This window comes from Chinchilla lanigera, unplaced genomic scaffold (genome assembly GCF_000276665.1).
Source record: "Chinchilla lanigera isolate Chin_1 unplaced genomic scaffold, ChiLan1.0 scaffold00090, whole genome shotgun sequence".
Lineage (NCBI taxonomy): Eukaryota > Metazoa > Chordata > Mammalia > Rodentia > Chinchillidae > Chinchilla > Chinchilla lanigera.
In genome coordinates this window covers 6,268,933-6,289,449 of record NW_004955491.1, presented here as the reverse complement: position 1 = coordinate 6,289,449, position 20,517 = coordinate 6,268,933, and the positions used below count along the sequence as shown (strand labels likewise).

The window sequence follows — 20,517 nt, the reverse complement described above, 5'->3', positions numbered from 1 at the left end:
ATTATTGTTTATAAATGAGCATATATGGTTGTCATTTTGTGTCAGCATAAGTTGTCCTTATAGTAAATTATACATAAATACACGTCATTGTATATATGTAAATTTTCTTGAATAATTTTACTTTGTGGTTCAAGCATCTTATGAAATACAGTACTATGTTAAGGCTGTTGGTCTGTCACTTGATTTTCATTTTCACTGGCTTTTTGGAAATTTTATATACCATCATGACACTAAATCTTGTAGAACACTTTAAAATCATTGTTTTTCCATGTTGCATACATTAGTGGTAAGATGCTTATTTACTTAATGGGATTGTTTCCTTGAGGTCAAATTGATGGACTTTTGTTCAGTGCAGATCACCAAATCTTGGATTGTGGTAGTATCTCATATAGTTTCAGGGATTTCTCATATGTGGTTTAAATTGTTTTGGCTGCTTACTCCTTGAATTTAAAATTTCCCAGCTGTACAAGCTATGTTGTTCATAAGACAACACCTCATTCAGAAAATGTTTTACCTCCTGTGTGGCAAGAACGTTGTGCTATTTAAACCACTTAATATTACTCCTGGCTGAGGATCCCTGATCTGAAACACTTGGAACCAGGAGTTTTTCAGGTTTTGGAATGTTTGCATATATGTACAAAATAAGGAGATTATCTCAGAGATATCTTCCGGATGGGATCCACTTTTTTTTTTTTTGGTCTTCTTGAGATGGGGGTCTCACTATGCAGTTCAGGCTAGCCCTGAACTCACTGTGTAGCCCAGGCTGGTCTCAAACTTGGAACGATCCTCCTGCCTCAGCCTCCTGAGTGCTGGGATTTCAGGTGTGTGCCACCACACCCGGCTGGAATCTGAATTTTAATGTAAAATTCATTTATGTTTCATTTATACCTCATACACATAGCTTGAAGATAATTTTATACAATATTTTTTCATTACTGAACTTTTTACTCACACTGTTTGTAGTACATAGTGATTGTGTTTATCAGGAGAGATTTGTACATGTACATAACACATCTCAGTTCTTTTTTGTCTCCTTCCTCTCTTGTCCCATTTTAAATGTACCTGATTTTTTGTGTGCCCTGTAGTACAAGGTCAGATGTGGGGTTTTCAACTTGTGGCAATTGCTGTTGCACAGACTTGTGAATTTGGGAATGTTTCAGAGTTCTAATTTCTGTATTAGGGATGCCCAGCCTACCACATCATGACAATAAGATCTCTCCAAAAATAACTGGCATGTTAGTCTGTATTTACTGTTACATTGTTACCATGCCTAAGAAAGCATATCCGTTTTTTTCTTGCAGACTGGACCACTCGAGTGAAACAAATTGCTAAGTTGTGGAGAAAAGCAAGCTCTCAGGAAAGAGCACCCTATGTGGTATTTATTTATTTTATATTTCCACCCCCCCCCTTTTTTCCCCCTGGTACCGGGAATCAAACTCATGACCTTGCACTTGCCAGGCAGGTGCTGTACCACTGAGCTAAATCCCCAGCCCCCCTATGTGGTATTTAAAACAACTCCTATGTGTTAAATCTTTAAACATTGTTGAACCTTACTTTTGTTGCCTTAGGCTAATACAAAGATTTCCTATTTGTGGAGAACGCTAGTTGGTATTTGCACAACTAACAGGTAGCTTCATTATGTAGTGATGCCCTGACTCATTATATCTTGATACAGAGTGCACTATTTTTATACGTTAGTGAGTAAACCAGAATACTGAGTATTGAAATCAGTTTTAGGGCCATGTCTAATTCCAGTTTAGATTATTTTGTCTTTTCAGCAAAGATGACTAAATTTGGACAGTGAATTTTTAAATGCCTCAGGTTCTTCTACAATAAATTTGTTATTGTAAGATTTACTAAAGAATCTTTATGACTCTTGAAAGACACATTAAGGACTCCATTAAGGAACTTTTAGAACATGATCCGGCTAGAAATTACTAGGGAATTTTGTAAGATTCACAGTTCAAATAGTGAATTTTTCCCCACATAGCAGTTGTCGAATGGAATCAGATTCTTTCATTTTGAATCACACTAAATTTACATTATTTTTTGAGAATTACATAGTTATTTTCCACTGAATTTCCATTGTACCTAATTTTCAGTTATAGTGATTACTTTGGTTAAATCATATTTAGAGAGCAAGCATGTATGATGTGCGATCAAAAGATACAGTGAATGTTTAAATTTAAAAAGTTACTACAGTGAAAGACACATTGCCATTAATGTTCCGAAGAATATTTAAAATAGTCTCCTTTACTTTGGATGCACTTACAATTTTTGGTAACATGTCTTTTACTGTAAAAAAAACTTTAAAAATGTGAACATTCATCATATTTTGACCATCCTTTGTATATATTTATGTGTATATAATATTTGTGTGCCAGTATGCTGTTTTGTTTTGCTATGAATTTAGTAAAGGGATATTTTTAATGTTTCTCAATGATTTTTTCTTTAAATGTAAGTTTCAGTTGTCCAGTTTATTGTCTTGAGAATTGGTATAATGTTTTCCTTTTCTCTAAGTTGAGGAACATTAATACATCCTTCTAAGGATGTACTAAGAGAATTAGAATTTAAGAATTAGACTGCACCTGGGATCTCATAAATTCAGATATATAGATAGAAACATCCTCAGTAGACAGAAGTATCTCAGTGGCCAGACATATGCTGAAAGAGTGTGAACAAATGTGCTGAAAGAGTGTGAACAAATGTCCAGATCCTTGTTTACGAGAGGTTATAAGTTCTAAACAGTAATATTTCAACTGTTTTCAATTATTTAACCTAGATATTTTCTTGCTTTTATAGGACAAAGTTCACCATACTTTTATTTTGATTTTTAAAACACATTCAAAAATAACTGGTAATTTTTTCTCTTTTTGTCAAAGCAAAAAGCCAGAGACAACAGAGCTGCTTTACGCATTAATAAAGTCCAGATGTCAAATGATTCCATGAAAAGGCAACAGCAGCAAGACAGCATCGATCCCAGCTCTCGAATTGATTCAGATCTTTTTAAAGATCCGTTAAAGCAAAGAGAATCGGAACATGAACAAGAATGGAAATTTAGACAGGTATGAAGTTTTTTCAGTAATTTTCTCCTTTAAATTGCATTTTTGCTTTTTGAGAGGGGGGCACTTATGTCATTTAATAATATAGTTCTTCATAGAACATGAAAAAGTGGCTTACAGTAGACTTGTTTCCCTTGTAAAATAAATTGGTTTGAAAAGTTGATTAAAATACAATGAACAGCACTGCCCTGGGCATAAATGGAGATACTGTGATGAATAATGACTGCTCTTCTTGGGGAATTTATAATTATAATATGGGAGTAATCTGGTACCTGCTGAAATCGAACAAATTAATTTTCTGTTGACCTTGCCCCCATGATAGTTATTTTCTTTCTTAACCGTATGATTGCCTTTTCTTTCCTATTTTAATAGCAAATGCGTCAGAAAAGCAAGCAGCAAGCTAAGATCGAAGCTACACAGAAGCTAGAACAGGTGAAAAATGAGCAGCAGCAGCAGCAGCAGCAGCAACAACAGCAGCAGCAACAGCAGCAGCAGCAACAGCAGCAGCAGCAACAGCAGCAGCTTGGTGCTCAACACCTTCTTGTGCCATCTGGTTCAGATACTCCGAGTAGTGGGGTACAGAGTCCCTTGACACCCCAGCCTGCCAATGGAAATATGTCTCCTGCTCAGACATTCCATAAAGACCTGTTCTCGAAACAGCTACCCAGTACCCCAGCTTCCACGCCTTCAGATGATGTGTTTGTCAAGCCACAGGCCCCACCTCCTCCTCCTACCCCATCCCGAGTTCCCATTCAGGATGGCCTGTCTCAGTCTCACATGTCTCAACCGCATTCTCCACAGATGTTTTCACCTGGATCTTCTAGTTCCCAACCTCCATCTCCAGTTGATCCTTATACAAAGATGGTTGGTACTCCCAGACCCCCTCCTGGGGGCCATAGTTTTTCCAGAAGAAATTCTGTTGCTCCAGTGGAAAACTGTGTGCCCTTATCATCAGTACCAAGGCCCGTTCAATTGAGTGAGACACCACCCAACAGACCATCCCCAGTCAGAGACTTATGTTCTTCCTCTGCAACAAATAATGACCCCTATGCAAAGGCTCCAGATACACCTAGGCCTACGATGACAGATCAGTTTCCCAAACCTTTAGGCCTGCCCCGGTCTCCTATGGTTTCAGAACAAACTCCAAAAGGTCCTCTAGCAGCTGGAACCAGTGATCACTTTACTAAACCATCTCCTAGGGGAGATGCTTTTCAAAGACAGCGGATACCTGACCCATATGCACGACCCTTGTTGACATCTGCCCCTGCCGATAGTGGCTCTGGACCTTTTAAGACCCCTTTGCACCCTCCCCCATCCTCTCAGGATCCTTATGGATCGATGTCACAGGCATCAAGGCGACTGTCTGCTGACACTTACGAAAGGCCTTCCTTGACACCAAGACCTGTAGATAATTTTCCTCATAGTCAGTCAAGTGATCCCTATAGTCAGTCTCCCCATGTCCCACGTGCAACAATGAACGAATCTTTTGCCCATTCTTCAAGGGCTTTTTCTCAGCCTGGAACCCTGTCAAGGGCAGCACCTCAGGATCCATATTCCCAACCTCCAGGAACACCACGACCTGTGGTAGATTCTTATTCCCAGCCCTCGGGAACAACTCGATCCAACCCGGACCCTTATTCCCAACCTCCTGGAACTCCCCGGCCTACCAGTATTGATCCATATAGTCAGCAGCCGCCAACCCCCAGGCCTTCTACTCAGACAGACATGTTTGCTACATCTGCAGCTAATCAGAGGCACTCTGATCCATATTCTCATCCTCCTGGGACTCCAAGACCTGGAATTTCTACTCCCTATTCTCAACCACCAGCAACACCAAGACCAAGAATTTCCGAGGGTTTTACCAGGTCGTCAGGTACAAGACCAGCCCTCGTGCCAAACCAGGAGCCTTTTTTGCAAGCAGCACAGCACCGAGCACCTCCTTTACCTGGCTCTTTGGTGAGGCCACCTGATACGTGCTCCCAGACGCCTAGGCCGCCTGGGCCTAGCCTTTCAGACACATTCAGCCATGCTTCCTCATCTGCTGCTCGTGATCCCTATGATCAGCCTCCAATGACTCCAAGACCTCAGTCTGATTCTTTTGGAAGCAGTCAAGTTGCTCGTGATGTCCCTGACCAGCCAGGGCCTGGTCCAGAGGGGGGCTTCAGCACCTCTGCAAACTCTCCTACGAGTTCCCAGGGCCCACAGTTCTCCAGCACTGCCCAGGTTCCTGTTCCTGTGCCAACTTCAGGAGGAGCTGACACCCAGAACACTGCGAACATGTCTCAGGCGGGTACAGAGAAACTGAGGCAGGTGAGCGTAGAGCTTGTGTGTAGATGCTTTAAGTGTGGTATTCGTGGGAGCTGTTCATTTAATCAAGCAGTAAGAAAAATAAAACTGGTAAAATTCATACCAGTTGAGTTGGATTTAATCGTTATCTAATTCTAATCTTGAAATCATTAGGGAATCCTGAGAGCTTTCAGTTTCATTATCTTCCATTTATTGTTATTTTTTAAGTATAATTTATCAAGTAGTTAACAGGTTGCTAGCAGTGTAAACCACCGGTGGTACTTGCATGACTGTCCCATCGGGCAGCCTTAGATTTCCTGTGTCACCCGATGGGACAGTCATGCAGGTACCACCAGGGGTTTGGAGCAGCCTAGAAGTGAGACATGTGAATTACAGCCCCACTGTCATTGTGACTGTGATAAATGTGAGAAGTATTTTATCAAATTTTGAAAGGTGTAGACGTTTTAAACGTTACTGGTAGCCATATAATGAGCTCATTAGGATTTAAAAAGCCACTGGTACTCAGAAATCAGTGACTTTTGTTTCTTTCCATGTAGCGACAGAAGCTACGAGAAATCATTCTCCAGCAACAGCAGCAGAAGAAGATTGCTAGTCGACAGGAAAAGGGGCCTCCGGACACAGCAGCAGTGCCTCACCCAGTGCCCCTTCCACACTGGCAGCCGGAGAACATCAACCAGACCTTCAGTCGCCCTCCACCTCCCTATCCTGGGAGCATCCGGTCACCCGTGGTCCCTCCTCTTGGACCTAGATACGCTGTTTTCCCCAAAGATCAGCGTGGTCCCTATCCTCCTGATGTGGCTGGCATGGGGATGAGACCTCATGGATTTAGGTAATTATTTTTATTTCGTGACAGGAGTCAGAATCGCTTCTGGGTGGCCCTGAGTCACTAGTGGTACATGCATGACTGTCCCATAGGGTGACACAGGAAATCCCATTAAATTGCTGCTGACAGGAACTGTTGGAAGGAACTGACAGTTACTATTAATGAAAAAGTACACTGGGCGTGGCGGAATCTCAGCACTTGGAGGCAGAAGGATCATTGTGAGTTGGAGACCAGCCTGGGCTACAAAGTGAGCTCGAGGCCAACCTGAACTGCATAGCGAGACCCTGTCTCAAAAAGACAAAAAAAAGGAAAAAGAAAAGAGTTGATACTGTTTTGTACTTCTTCCTCCTCCTGGGATGCTATTTTCTACTAATGATAGGTCATAGACTTTTTTTTCTGCCTCTTAAGTACTATAAAGGAATACTTTTTGCTGTTAAGTGTTATCTATATTATTGGCTGCCATAATGACATGGTTTATCCTGTGAGTCAAATCTCATTCTCCAGAATGTAGCTACCACATACAGGCAAAGTCACCTGTGGTAAAACTTGACTTCTCCCTAAATTCTGCTCTTTAAGTTGTAAAATATTTGTGGAACATTCCAAATGGAAAGGATGTTTCCCTTTAGGAGGTTTTCAGGATGAGATTGTGAAGTTAGCGACGGTGTAAAGTTAGCAGTGTTAAGACCATATTTCTTTTTTTGAAATGGCTATTAGAAAGGTCAAAGCCATACTTTCCCTAACTGTAGTGAGAGAATTCTTTAAAATACACTCTTTATAAGGTATGTGATTTAATCTTATACCTGTATTTCTTACATTACATTCTTACCCTTATTTTTCCCTTTCTCTTCTACATTAGTATAATTGCATATTTCTTTATAAGTTGCCCATAATCATAAAATGAGGTATATAAAAATAACCATCACGCTGGAACGTATTTGTGTACTTAATCCTTACAGGTGATGGCTGCTCCTCTTCATCTCTTCTAACTACCTGTCCTTGTTGCCTTCTAGCATGTGATCTGTCCAGCCACCACCTTGTGCCTTTTCTCATGCACTGAGATGTACAGGATTCCTTTTTCATTCAGGGATTCCCCAAATTAGCCTGCCCCATGCAGGGTTCCTGAATACAGGAAAAAAAGAAGTGGACCCTTACTCTAAAACTGTAGTACTTTTCTTATTTCTAGTTGATTCCAAAGGCTGTTCCTTTGCTCGTGTTACCTAAGTCCTTGTATTTGGCAACCGTAATTTTTTATTTATAATCTAAACTAAAACTCATCTTCCCTTTCTCAGCCTCACTCTAAATTCAGCGTAGTACTTGACTGTTTGCTCTTTCTGTTTTTAGATTTGGATTTCCGGGAAGTAGTCATGGTACCATGTCAGGTCAGGACCGCTTTCTTGTGCCTCCTCAGCAGATACAAGGAGCTGGAATTCCTCCACACCTGAGAAGATCAATGTCTGTAGAAATGCCTAGACCTTTGAATAACTCACAGATGAATAATCCAGTTGGACTTCCTCAGCACTTTCCGCCTCAGAGCCTGCCAGTTCAGCAGCATAACATACTGGGCCAAGCATTTATTGAACTGAGGCACAGGGCCCCAGATGGAAGGCCACGGCTGCCCTTCCCTTCGACTTCTGGCAATGTTATAGAGGCAGCTCCTCATCCAAGACATGGAAACTTCATTTCTCGGTCAGACTTTCCAGGCCCAAGGCACACAGACCCCATGAGACGGCCTCCCCAGGGTCTACCTAGCCAGCTCCCTTTGCCTCCAAATTTGGAACAAGTACCATCACCTCAGCGGGAGCAAGGCCATCCTCTCCATGGGTCTTCTATGGTCATGAGGCAGATGAATCATCCCTTAGGTGGTGGATTTTCTGAGGTTCCTTTGTCAGCATCTGCACCAGCCGAAGCAGCATCTGATAATTTACAGATAACCAACCAGTCTTCTGATGGTCTGGAAGAAAAACTTGATTCTGATGACCCTTCTGTGAAAGAACTGGATGTGAAAGACCTTGAGGGGGTTGAAGTCAAAGACTTAGATGATGAAGATCTTGAAAATTTAAATTTAGACACAGATGATGGCAAGGGAGATGAGTTAGATACTTTAGATAATTTGGAAACTAATGATCCTAACCTAGACGACCTCTTAAGATCAGGAGAGTTTGATATCATTGCATACACAGATCCAGAACTTGACCTGGGAGATAAGAAAAGCATGTTTAATGAGGAACTAGACCTTAATGTTCCAATTGATGATAAGTTAGATAATCAGGGTGTATCTGTTGAACCCCCCAAAAAAGAGCAAGAAGACAAAATGGCGGTTCTCCCTGAGAACGATTTATCGCAGAAAAAATCCACTGTTGTCAATGAGATAAAAACAGAGGTCCTGTCTCCAAATTCTAAAGAGGAAGCCAAATGCGAAACTGAGAAAAGCAATGGGAGTATAGATGATGTTGACCCTCCTTGCTCTCAGGCTTCTGCTCACACAGACCTAAGTGATGGGGAAAAGGCTTCTTTGCTACCATCTGATCCAGACTTACTTGAGAAAAGAGCTAATAGAGACACGGCTGGCTCTAGTGCAAATGTCATTCAAGGTTCCACTCCGCTGCCTGCTCAGGACGTAGTGAACTCTTGTGACATAACTGGGTCAACTCCAGTCCTCTCAAGTTTACTTGCCAGTGAAAAATCTGACAGTTCAGACAATAGGCCTTTGGTGTCTCCCCCACCAGCTCTGCCAGCCTCCCCATCTGGCCGTGTATCGAGTTTGCCTTCTACCTTAATGGCGCCACCTGGCCCTGGCTTGGACAATGCCGTGAATTCTAATGTCACAGTGGTTCCTAGGGTAAACCATACTTTTTCTCAGGGTGTGCAGGTAAATCCAGGATTCATTCAGGGACAGTCAACAGTTAACCACAATTTGGGAACAGGAAAGCCTACAAATCAAAGTGTCCCTCTCACAAGTCAGTCTGGTACCAGTGGCCTCTCTGGACCCCAGCAGCTGATGATCCCTCCTCAAACGTTAGCCCAGCAGAACAGAGAGCGGCCCCTCCTTCTAGAAGAGCAGCCACTGCTGCTACAAGATCTTTTGGATCAAGAAAGGCAAGAACAGCAGCAGCAAAGACAGATGCAAGCCATGATTCGTCAGCGATCAGAACCATTCTTCCCCAATATTGGTAGGAATTCTCTTGGGTCTCTAATAGAGTACTGTGGCCCTGATGGTGACATGTAATATGCTTGTAAGAATTCAGTATTGAAAGTATTTTTGGAATAGAGCACTAATAAGATATTTCTGTTCCTCCTGGAACTTTAAACTGAGAGTTTTAGATTCCTTTTAGGTAAATCAAGAGATTTAAAACTGTAAGTTGCAAAACTCATTCAATTCCATTATTTGTTTTTGTTTAATAGAAACTAGAGCCTTCATTTTAGTTCTCTCTACCAACCATTTGTCTCTGTATTTTCAGTCATGGAAAGATAAATTTAAGAAAATTGTGATAGAAGTAAAGCTTCTTGCAGTTCTTTACTTGCTTTTTGCAAATACTTGGCATTTTTTTCCACACAAGCTTTTTTATTCCATTGGTTTGCAAATTTTAAAAACAACAACAAAAGCCAAGCAGTCAAAATTCTTCAGTGCCTCTGAACATAGGAATTAACAGTCAGAAGGCACGTTTGAAGAATGTTCTTCTAAGTGAAGTGAATGTTCTCATCTGTATATTACCAGTTTCATCATATTGAACTTTCCTCCCTTTTATTTGCCAAGATAGTTTCTCAATAGCCTCTCAGTACCCTTCTTGTTGGGAGTATACCTCAGGAAATTGGTGACTTTTCATTTAAAGAGTGATATCTCTGGGTCGTTTTGCTCTTCATGATGTGAGACAGACAGTTGCTGTGGGTGTCATCAAAGCAGTGGACAAGAAGGCTGCTGAAGCTGGCAAGGTCACCAAGTCTGCCCAGAAAAAGCTCGGGAGGCTAAATGAATATTATCCCTAACACCTGCCACTCCAGTCTTAGTCAGTGGTGGAAGACCGTTAAGTTTAATAGTGAAAGACTGGTTAATGATAACAATGCATTGTAAAACCTGCAAAAAGAAAGGAAAAAAAGTGTTTTGTGGACCCTTTGCGGGGGGCAGTTTTTAAGTTACTAGTTTTTAAAATCAGCACTTTTTAGTCGAAACAATTTGACCAAAAATCTGCCACAGAATTTTAGGACCCATTAGAACAAAGTTTAAGGAGAATAAATGAGTGAGTGATAACTAATTTAGTGGAATTCCTGAGTGTTGGGAATAACTGCAGATTCTCATTCCTGCTGTTATGTTGCTAAAGAAACTATTCTGATTAGCATTGAATAAGTTTGGGTGAAAGAGAGACCTTTTGTTTTAATTATTGTAAGACTGAGTATTAAAAGCCTGCTTCAATTAGGAATTTCTGAGATTAAATTGAGGATAAAGTTGTTACCATCTTGTGGTTCCCTGATGTAGTACAGAAATCTGTAACAATTATTGAATAATACAGTGTAAGAGTTTGTAAATTGTTTGTGATCCATACATAAACTATGTGGTGTACTGTAAACCGACTATGATGAAATAAGTAACTTTAAAATATATTTCCTCTTCAGATTTTGATGCAATTACAGATCCTATAATGAAAGCCAAAATGGTGGCCCTTAAAGGCATAAATAAAGTGATGGCACAGAACAATCTGGGCATGCCACCAATGGTGATGAGCAGGTAGGTGGGGTGCTTTCGTTCTTAGTGGGCCTCTAGATGTGCATGAGCCATTACTGCTGCCTAGAAAGGGCTTACAGAAATGTGCAATTTATATTCTAGGTGAGCAGTAAATATTTAGATTGGTTGTGTTATTCACTGGATACGATCAGTTGTTGAGTGTGACACAAATGTAAGAAATTAATGTTCCTTAGTTTAAGTGAAAATAAACCAAATAAAACACCATGTTATTTTTTTTTGGTTTTTTTTTGTTTGTTTGTTCGTTTTTTTGTTTGGTCTTTTTTTGGTTTTTCTCCGGTACTGGGAAGCGAACTCACGACCTTGCGCTTGCCAGGCAGGCGCTTTGCCGCTGAGCTAAATCCCCAGCCCCAAAACACCATGTTATTATTCTCTTAATAATAAAGGAAAATTGTTCTGGTCAATCAGGAAATAGACATGTAAGTGTGTGTGTTTTATTTTTGTAATTGTTAATGGTACAAATTATTTGAGGTAAGATACTAGGTAGTGACTAAGGCAACTGAATTCATTTCTAAAACAAAATATTCCCAGACTGATTATGGATCAGAAAGTAAAGTTAAGAGGAGTAGAAAAGGTGACAGTTGGATGGTAGGAGGTGGAGCATTTGTAAGTTTTCACACCGAGCATAGAAAAAATGCATTAAAGAAGGCTATTAGCCATATTTGAGTAATTATGAAATAGGAGTAATTATGACTCCTAAGAGTATTAACCATAAGGAAGTGTTTCTTCAGTTTGATTATGGAATTGGGTGTTCATTTATTTAATGCATGTTTCTGAGCTCCACTGGAGACATACTGAAACAGAGCATGTGGGAATAGTGTCTGCATATCTGTATTTTTAGAGATCTCTATGAGTGATTCTTAGGTAAACTGTTATTTGAGAACCTCTGTCCATGCAGTAAGCATGGAGCCTAAATTTAGTGTAATCAAGTTGTTGGAAGAATTTTTTAATGAATAGAAATGTGAGTTACGGAATTGATTATAAAATCTGTAGAGCTAAGATAAATGTGTACTTTAGAGAAGTTTGAATTCTTAAGCACATAGTCCTTTTCAACGGTTGACATGCTCTGGACATAGTTAGGAAGCTCTTTTGAGACCAAGAAAGACAATGTTTCTAATGATTTTCGTTACTGAGCAGCATTAACTAGCACTGTTTCTGTGTCATAGGGCTCTTCACCTTTTTATATCTGCAGGCTTTTTAGCACTCCAGTAACACATTGGGAATTCTTTTTTTTTTTTTTTTTTGGTTTTTCTCCGGTACCGGGAACCGAACTCACGACCTTGCGCTTGCCAGGCAGGCGCTTTTGCCGCTGAGCTAAATCCCCAGCCCCTCACATTGGGAATTCTTGTCAGGGTATTTTACATGCATGAAATAATAGTACAAAAGAAATCAATTGTATTTGAAACATAGTTATTAAAATATTAATGGTATATGAGATGTGATAAGGGTATACTGAATATTTAAATATTAAAAATTTAGTACAGGAAAAGACATGTTGCCATGAATCCCTCTCAGACATCTCCCCTCACTTGAGACACACTTAGCCCATCATTCCTGCCCTTTTCTGAAGCAGATCTGGAAGACCTCCTTCATGAATGTCGTTAGCTGTGCCGTACTGGCTGCCTCAGTGTCCTGAATCAATTCAAAACACTTACCATTCAGGGTCATTTAGACTTTGGGGAAGAGCCACACAGCACACGGTGCCAGATCAGTGGGTAAGGTGGACAAGGACACACTGTGATGTTTTTACAAGCCGACCTTTCTGTTGTATAGTATTCAGTAGTAGCTATCAATATGATTTTTATTAGCTCATAATGGCTCCCAGCACCTGACACTCACAGGTTGTATATATCACTGACATTAGGTGTATAGTGGTGTATCAGTCCCTTCAGGTCGCCCTGAGTGTGTCACTGAAGGGAACCAGTAGTCCGTTCTGAGTGCAATAGTGAGCGGCATCTAGATTGGAATACAGTAGTTGCGGACCAGAGCTATAGCAACAGAGGGAAATAAACGACTCACACCCATGCATAAGAAACTAAGAACATATATCCTAAACTCTAATAGTGCTTAAATGCTGCTATACAATATTTTGAATATATTTTGAAATTATGTTGGATGTATATCTTGGTATGTTGAAGCGTTTGATGACTCTAGAAGAAATACCTTCCTATAAGCCCTAGTGCTCTGTGAAGTGTTTATCTATAGCATTAATTAAAATCAATAACATTTCACCAAATAATTTTACCCGTACAGCTGGGGCAGTCACCAGTTTGGATTTGTTTCCTCAATAGATAGATGTATGCGACTTCTTGAGTTACACCTTTCATTTTTAGAATGTAAAATAACTAAGCTTCCAGTTTCTTTAGTTTACATAATGATGCTTTAAATCTTCACTGTTTTTTTAGCCTAGAGGCTTGAATTATTTCACGGTAAAGTCCAGTCAGTGATATGAGTCCAGCCTTGCAGGTTAGCTGAAGTGACTTCTCATCATAGCCTTGCTGGGTTTGTGGAGAGAATTACTTAATCCCTCCGATCCTCATTGTCAGCCCGAGTGACTGTGCGCCAGCCCAGAGTGTGTACTTCGTGGAGGGGGACAGGCAGGTCTGCCATAGAGGGCAGGCTTTACAGACTGTTCTCCATGAGGAAGGCATTGCCACCGCTACTGCTCTTCTCTTCCCTAGGAAAGAAAATTGTTAGGCACCTAACGTAGTTTTGGTTGTAAATGTTCGCCATCTGATACTCTGGGCTTCTGTCCCACAGATTTCCCTTCATTGGCCCGATGGCGGCTGGAGCACAGAACAGTGAAGGCCAGACGCTCATGCCGCAGGCCGTCGCTCAGGTAACACTGCTCCTGTCAGTCACCCTGGGCATGCTGTCCTGTTTCCCACCAACCAGTCATGTAGAGAGGCCCCTTACAGGAAGGAGCAGCAGCCCCAGGACCCTGCCAGAATACACTGTCAGTGCAGCAGAAGTAAAGACGCTTTATTGCTTTTTAAACAAAAGGCAAATTGAAGCTAAAAAAATTGGCTATAATTCCTGAAAACGACCTGTGCACTTGAAGGTAGAGAGTCACTTGGAGGGAAACCAAATGCTTAAGGCTTTTGGTTTTTCATTCATTCATTCATTCATTCATTCATTCATTCATTCATTCATTCATCCTCCAGAGAGACATTTCATGTTCTGTACTTTGGAATTAATTCATTAAACTACTAGATACAGTAGAAATTAATGGTTAGAGTTATTCTTTTTAGATTTGTGTAGTCTATTATTTGGCATAACTTAGTTTTTTTCCTATTCACCGTTGTAAGTACTATAAATATTTATGCTGTATTCTTGATGTCAAGCGATGTCTGGGGAAATAGAAATGTTCTTTTCATACAATATTTTTACAATGAATTTTAAAAAATACCTCCCTAGGAAAAAAGAGCTACCTACTATATATCTTTTGAAATTTTCTTTTACTCTGCCAGCTAAACTTTAGACATGCTAATAATATTATCTTTTTCCTTATTAAAAAGGGAGGCACCATTTGATACATTGGGGAAAATACAGTCTTTGTAGCTGAGTTTTAAAAAGAACTAGTTCTACTGTGAATTTACTGTGCAACTTTGGGCAAGTTCTTTAACCTCTATTTTCTGATTGGCCAGATGTTACACCAATGACGGCAGTATTATATAGATTGCACATAATACACTCTGGGTAATAGTATTTGTTGTTGTTTTTGTTGGTTTTTTTCCTTTTGAGACAGAGTCTCACTATATAGTTCAGGCAAGCCTTGAAATCATCATGTAGCACTGCCTCCTGCCTCAGCCTCCCTAGTGCTGGTATTACAGGCATTTGTGTGCTACCATGCCCCACTGGCTGATAATATTGTTTGTAACTGTTACCTTGTGTACAGCTTATGTCTAACAGAACTTGCAACAATTGGGTAAACTGCTTTTCAGAATTATTTTTAACAAGAGCTTGTCAAGGAATTAAGATTAACAACTCTTCACCTCTAGGTTAGTGTTAATATCATTTGATTTGGCCTCCTATTATATAATAGATGAATAATTCTTTATCTCAAGCATACATGTTTTTCACCTAAAATGTAGTTCAGAGATAGAAATAAATGGTCATCAATTAGATTATCAACCCACTAATCACTTAGTCTCTTTATAAAGTCAAAACTTGATTAAAGTTTTTTTTCTACTTTTTTGCTTTTCTTCTTTTAAAATTATTTTTCTCCCTTAACTGAAGTGTGGAATTAAACATGTTTGTAAATTTTACTTATTTTAGGATGGCAGTATAACACATCAGATTTCTAGGCCTAATCCTCCAAATTTTGGTCCAGGCTTTGTCAGTAAGTATAAATCTAATAAGTTACCTGTTTTCTGGGGATCGTGTTTGGCTGTACTTGTGTTGTTCTGTGCACTCGTAGCTAGCTCAGGAGTGCTGCCTTAGGCCTGAGTGCCTGCTCCCATCAAGTGTCCCTGCCCTGGTAGGCAGCTTTTCTTCAAGGCATGTGTATTGTCATTGCTTCTTTTCGCTCTGCATGAAGAATTAGAGATCTGTATTTTAATACAGAAAATTCATCTTCCCCATTCTCTTCAATATTACAGTTGTTGTTTTTGTTTGTAGACTAGGCACTCTACGATCTATAGACTCAAACCACTTCTTGCTCTCATAACAGTCTAAGTGACAAGGACACCAGGTGGGAAAGCAAAGGGAAACAAAGGAGTTGGGTTGCAGCATGGCGTGAAGGTCAGGTGTGCAGGGTGCCGCTGAGCCCTTCTGGTTATCCCCAGGGGTCCCACGGTGGCTCAGGATAGTATTTGAAGTCCTCCCCGAACTGAACCTTTCTGAAATCTTCAGACTGTTTAGCTAACTTTTTCACCGTTATCTTTCATTTTGCTCACCTCTGCTCTCCTGGTTCCAGAAACCAGAAAGGCTTTCCTTGCGGTAGGTCTCATTCTACCAGAAGCAGAACTTCTGAAACCTTGTGAAAAAGCCTGTTCTTGAAAAATGCCCTTCAAATTTAGTAGACTAGATTCCAAGTTCATACATGTACTGCAACTTCTGGGTTTAGGAACAAACCCAAAGTGTAACCTTTTGAAATTCCCCTGCATTAATTACAATTGTAATTTGAAATACATATTTGCATTAAAAATAAGTAAACTACTCTAACCAACTGGCTTTTTCTGGCTTAATTGTGCCCATTGGCTTTGGTCGGATTCTTAATGTATGACGATATTCTGTTATCATTGATGTTATTTTCAGCTAATGTCCTTCTAGGATTGTGTGTGTTTATTTCTTTGTCTTGTGGTAGTCAGAAAGGGATACTCTGAATCTCTCACTGTATGCGACGGCTCCTTTCGTAGACTTGGCGTCAGAGGAGTAGAGTGCCCTTAGAAAGTAAGGGGGGCATTGGCACAAGACGGGGATGTGGCTGGGGAGACGTGTGGCCGTCTAGAAGCAGGGAAGATTTTATTGGGTTACCGTTCCCTCCCCTTGTTTATAGAAACACAAATGCAAAGTTAATTAAAATTACCAATGTTTCAATCTACAGATTTCCTTTACAATTTCCAGACTTCAAACTGGTTCTTTCTAAAATGTACTGGGTTCCCTCCCTCTGTTTCATGTTTTTTCACTAGTGAGAAATTGGGAAAGCCTTATAAACTGAGGGAAATTAGCATGGGAAATGATTACCCAATCCATGCTCTGAAACAGATAGGCCTTACTTTCTCTCTTTAAAATCTGTAAAGTGGACGTAATAAAGTCTTTCGCCTCTCAAAGGTTAGATTTTTAGTATTTATAGGTATTAAGCTAACCAGTGTCTTAAGTATGCACTCTCTGACTTTGTTTTTTTAAAATATGCTACTTTATAGTTATATGATCTGATGTTTAGAATTTTGCTTTCAAGTTTTCTATTAGACATCATGGTGAAATTGTATTGCCTTACAAAATGGATTTCTGTAGTAATCTCAGACCATTCAGAAAATTAACACAGATGAATTTTTGATTTTTCCCCCCTCAGATGACTCACAACGCAAGCAGTACGAAGAGTGGCTTCAGGAGACCCAGCAGCTTCTTCAGATGCAGCAGAAGTACCTTGAAGAACAGATTGGTGCACACAGAAAATCCAAGAAGGCCCTTTCAGCTAAACAGCGCACTGCCAAAAAGGCAGGGCGAGAATTCCCAGAGGAAGATGCAGAACAGCTTAAGCACGTGACTGAGCAACAGAGCATGGTTCAGAAACAGCTGGAACAGGTAAGAGATGGCTGTGCAGGACACAGGCAGGCAGCAGTTGAAGTGTTCAGTGTGTCACTCACGAAGGACACCAGAGTTTGGCCAGTGCTACAATGCATGCAGAAGTACTCTGCTGCCAGGGCGAAAGAGCTAACACTCTAGTCCTGTTCCAAGTGGCGATCAGGTGCATAACTGTCTGGAGGCCACCAAAGGGATTGAGTCTCATAATCCTGCTTTAGGAGAACCAATAGTCAAAGAAAAAAAAGAAAAGCCGGGCATGGTGGCGCACGCCTGTAATCCCAGCACTCGAGAGGCTGAGGCAGGAGGATCGTTGTGAGTTTAAGACCAGCCTGGGCTACAAAGTGTGCTCAGGGCCAGCCTGAACTGCATAGCAAGACTCTTGTCTCAAAAAGACCAAAGAATAAATAAAAAGGAGAACAATAGTCATATGCTTTAGCAACCCTGGTATCATAGGACAAAATCGCATCTTCCCTCTACGCTGAGAAGTCACTGTGCAAAGTCCGTGGTCCCAGGCCATGTGAGAGTCTGGCTTGCCCAAGATCTCTTACTGTTTTGGCCTTATTAATATGTTAGTGTGTCTTATGTCAAGGACTCATTCCTAAAAAGTGCAACCATTTTGCTGTTATCCACTATATACAGTACCAGATGTTTCTCAGAATGTTCAAAGTAAGTAATTATATTGAAAAAGAAAGAACATTTTAAAATTCTCTTGAAAATGAAGCAGTGTTCAAAATGGTTCAGAGCACACTTCTAGGTATTTATTCAGGTGTATAAAAGACTTAAGTTTGTGTAAAACTTAGGTTCATGTAACCTATACATGAAGGTTACAGCAGTTTTAGTCCTCATTATTCAAAACTAGTGCCTGTAGTCCCAGCCACTGGGAAGGCTGAGGTTGGAAGATTTTTTTGAGCCCATGAGTTTAAGAGCACACTAGGAAACACAGCAAGACCCCATCTCAAAAACAAAAACCTCCCAGTCTATAAAATTGGAAAGTGTGGTATACTCATACAAGGGAATACCACACAGCCAGAAAAAAGAATGAACTATTCATATGTACAGCTAACTTGGATCCCAAGAGCATTTTGCTGGGTAAAAGAAGCTGATCTCAAAAGGTTTATATACTGATTCTATTTACGTAACATTCCTGAAGTGATAGCTAATAAAGATGAATAAATTATTGATGGCCCAGGGTCAGGAAGGAAGGAGGAAGGCTGACTACAAAGATTGCTCTGAAGGATGATCTTGGGTGATGTTATGCTTGTCTTTCTTGACTGTGATGTTTGCTACACTAATTTCCACGTGTGTTATAGCTCATAGACCTGTCAAATATTTTACTTAGCCTTTGTCAATTAGAATTTTTATGTTAAAAAGAAACCCAATGTAAATCCTAGAAAGAGGCAGGAGTTTCAGTGTAGATTAGCTCAGTAAAAGTTGGAGTGTTCCCTGCCTAATGACCACTCTGGAAAGCATCACACGTCTTGTCCTAGTTAACCTGGTCTACCGTGTTTGAAGGAGTTGATGTTGTCAGCATTGTACAAACAAATGGGTGGGCTGTTCTGGAGTCAGGTGATGCATCTGCTCATTGCTAACCATTAGAGGATGAATTTGAACTCAGATGTGTTGTCTACAAGCCACACTACCAAAGTAACATACCAGCAGAAGGTGATTATAACCTCTTGTTTAAAACTAGGCCCAGTTGAGAGCAAGAGGCTTCTTTTCTCTTTAAATTCACTGTCTGGGTATCTTTACTGCAAGCAAAACTTCTTTTAGAAGTAGAAAGTTTTATAAAGCATTTTTAGCTCTTTACTATCTTCGGTGTATTTGTATAAGATCTGTTGGATGAGAGCCTAGTTTTTGCATATCCATAGACCAAATCTTACTTATAACCTAATGTGGCACTTTACTGGAAAATGGGACATATTTTCTGTTAGGATATAGTTGCCTATAATCCCAGTGTAATATCAGTGAGAAAAGTAGTTGTCAGGAATGTTTTTAAAAATGACCAGAGGGCCAGGTCTATAGCTCAGCAGCACAAGTGCCTGCCTGGCAAATGCAAGGTCCTGAGTTTGATTCCCAGTCAAAAAAAAAAAAAAAAAAAATGACCAGAAACATCACAGGAAAGGTGTGGATGACCAGCTGGATGCTTAGATACTGTTGTAGATGCTTTGTGTACTTCTCACCTGCCTCATGAGTTCTCAGCACCAAACTGGTTGGGAAAAGTAAGAAAAGATGATTAGGAGAAGTGACAAAACACACTGTTAGTCTGCCTGAGAAAGCTGGGAAAAGAGGTTGAAAAAAATACATTAAAACTACTAGGTCCAACATGTTAGTATATTTATCCCAAAAAATGAGTGATTTTGGAACACATATACCTCATTTTGCATGCTTCCTTGTACAGCTTCTTGAATGAGACAGTGAGGTCCTGAAGATGCAGATCACTTGACTAATTCTGTGCTAGTGTCTGGCGTACTGGGACACAGATGTTTTTGGAATGAATTAATTGACATCAGCATTTTATTAAGAGCTTTTTGAGAAACTAAAATGTTACCTCAGAGGTTGCATAAGTTTTATAAGTTACAGGAGTATGGTACCTATCAAATTCAAAGAGCTTTATAAATCTAGTCATTTTTTTTTTTTTACCATGGGGTAAGGGTCTAGCATAAAACTAGTGGCTAATTTTTCTAATGGCTAATTTTATTTGAAAATGTGTGATTTTGGCTGGATATGGTGGCACATGCCTATAATCCCAGTAGCTGGGAGGCTAAGGCCAGGAGGATTGCTGTGAGTTCAAGGCTAGCCTAGGAGACATACTAAGTTCAAGCCCAGCCTGGACTGCATAGTGAGACCCTGCCTCAAAGAAAAAAGTGCAGTTTTACATATTTAAGAAATGAAGGGGCTGGGGATTTAGCTCAGTGGCACAGCGCCTTCCTGGCAAGCGCAAGGTCGTGAGTTCGATTCCCGGTACTGGAAAACAAAACAAAACAAACAAACAAACAAACAAAAGAAATGAAATCTTACTATGTTTAAATAAACTGTGTTAAATTTCAGTTATCCCAACATTGTATATTAATGTAACTTAGTGAGCACCATAATTAGCTGCTTCCAGTGTAGTCTTTGTTTCTTGCTTTATCTTTTTGATGTGTTTCATATAAGACTTCCTTAATACTTACTTAAGAAAAATATTTTGGGAGTTTTTGATATTTCATACATGAATTAGTTGAGAATTAATTAAGGCTCATCAATGCACTTTTTTGTCATTTTTGCCACTGCCTCAAACTGTTTTTTCCTCTATAATACACTTAACTGATTTCTGTATAACCCCCGCAAAAGCATCAGCTGAA

The 20,517-nt window shown here is 40.1% G+C and overlaps 1 protein-coding gene across 3 annotated transcripts in view; it reads left to right on the top strand.

The window, feature by feature from the left end:
- The window catches only part of Kmt2c (lysine (K)-specific methyltransferase 2C), a gene marked incomplete at its 5' end in the record, with an annotated part of 175,128 nt that overhangs the window by 131,086 nt on the left and 23,525 nt on the right, over positions 1–20,517 (top strand). For all 3 annotated transcript variants that reach the window (XM_013504579.1, XM_013504577.1, XM_013504578.1), the window contains 9 exon segments: positions 1,302–1,375; positions 2,883–3,065; positions 3,435–5,372; positions 5,906–6,198; positions 7,534–9,362; positions 10,801–10,912; positions 13,688–13,766; positions 15,206–15,269; positions 16,944–17,176. In XM_013504579.1, coding sequence (XP_013360033.1) covers positions 1,302–1,375; positions 2,883–3,065; positions 3,435–5,372; positions 5,906–6,198; positions 7,534–9,362; positions 10,801–10,912; positions 13,688–13,766; positions 15,206–15,269; positions 16,944–17,176 — 4,805 coding nt within the window.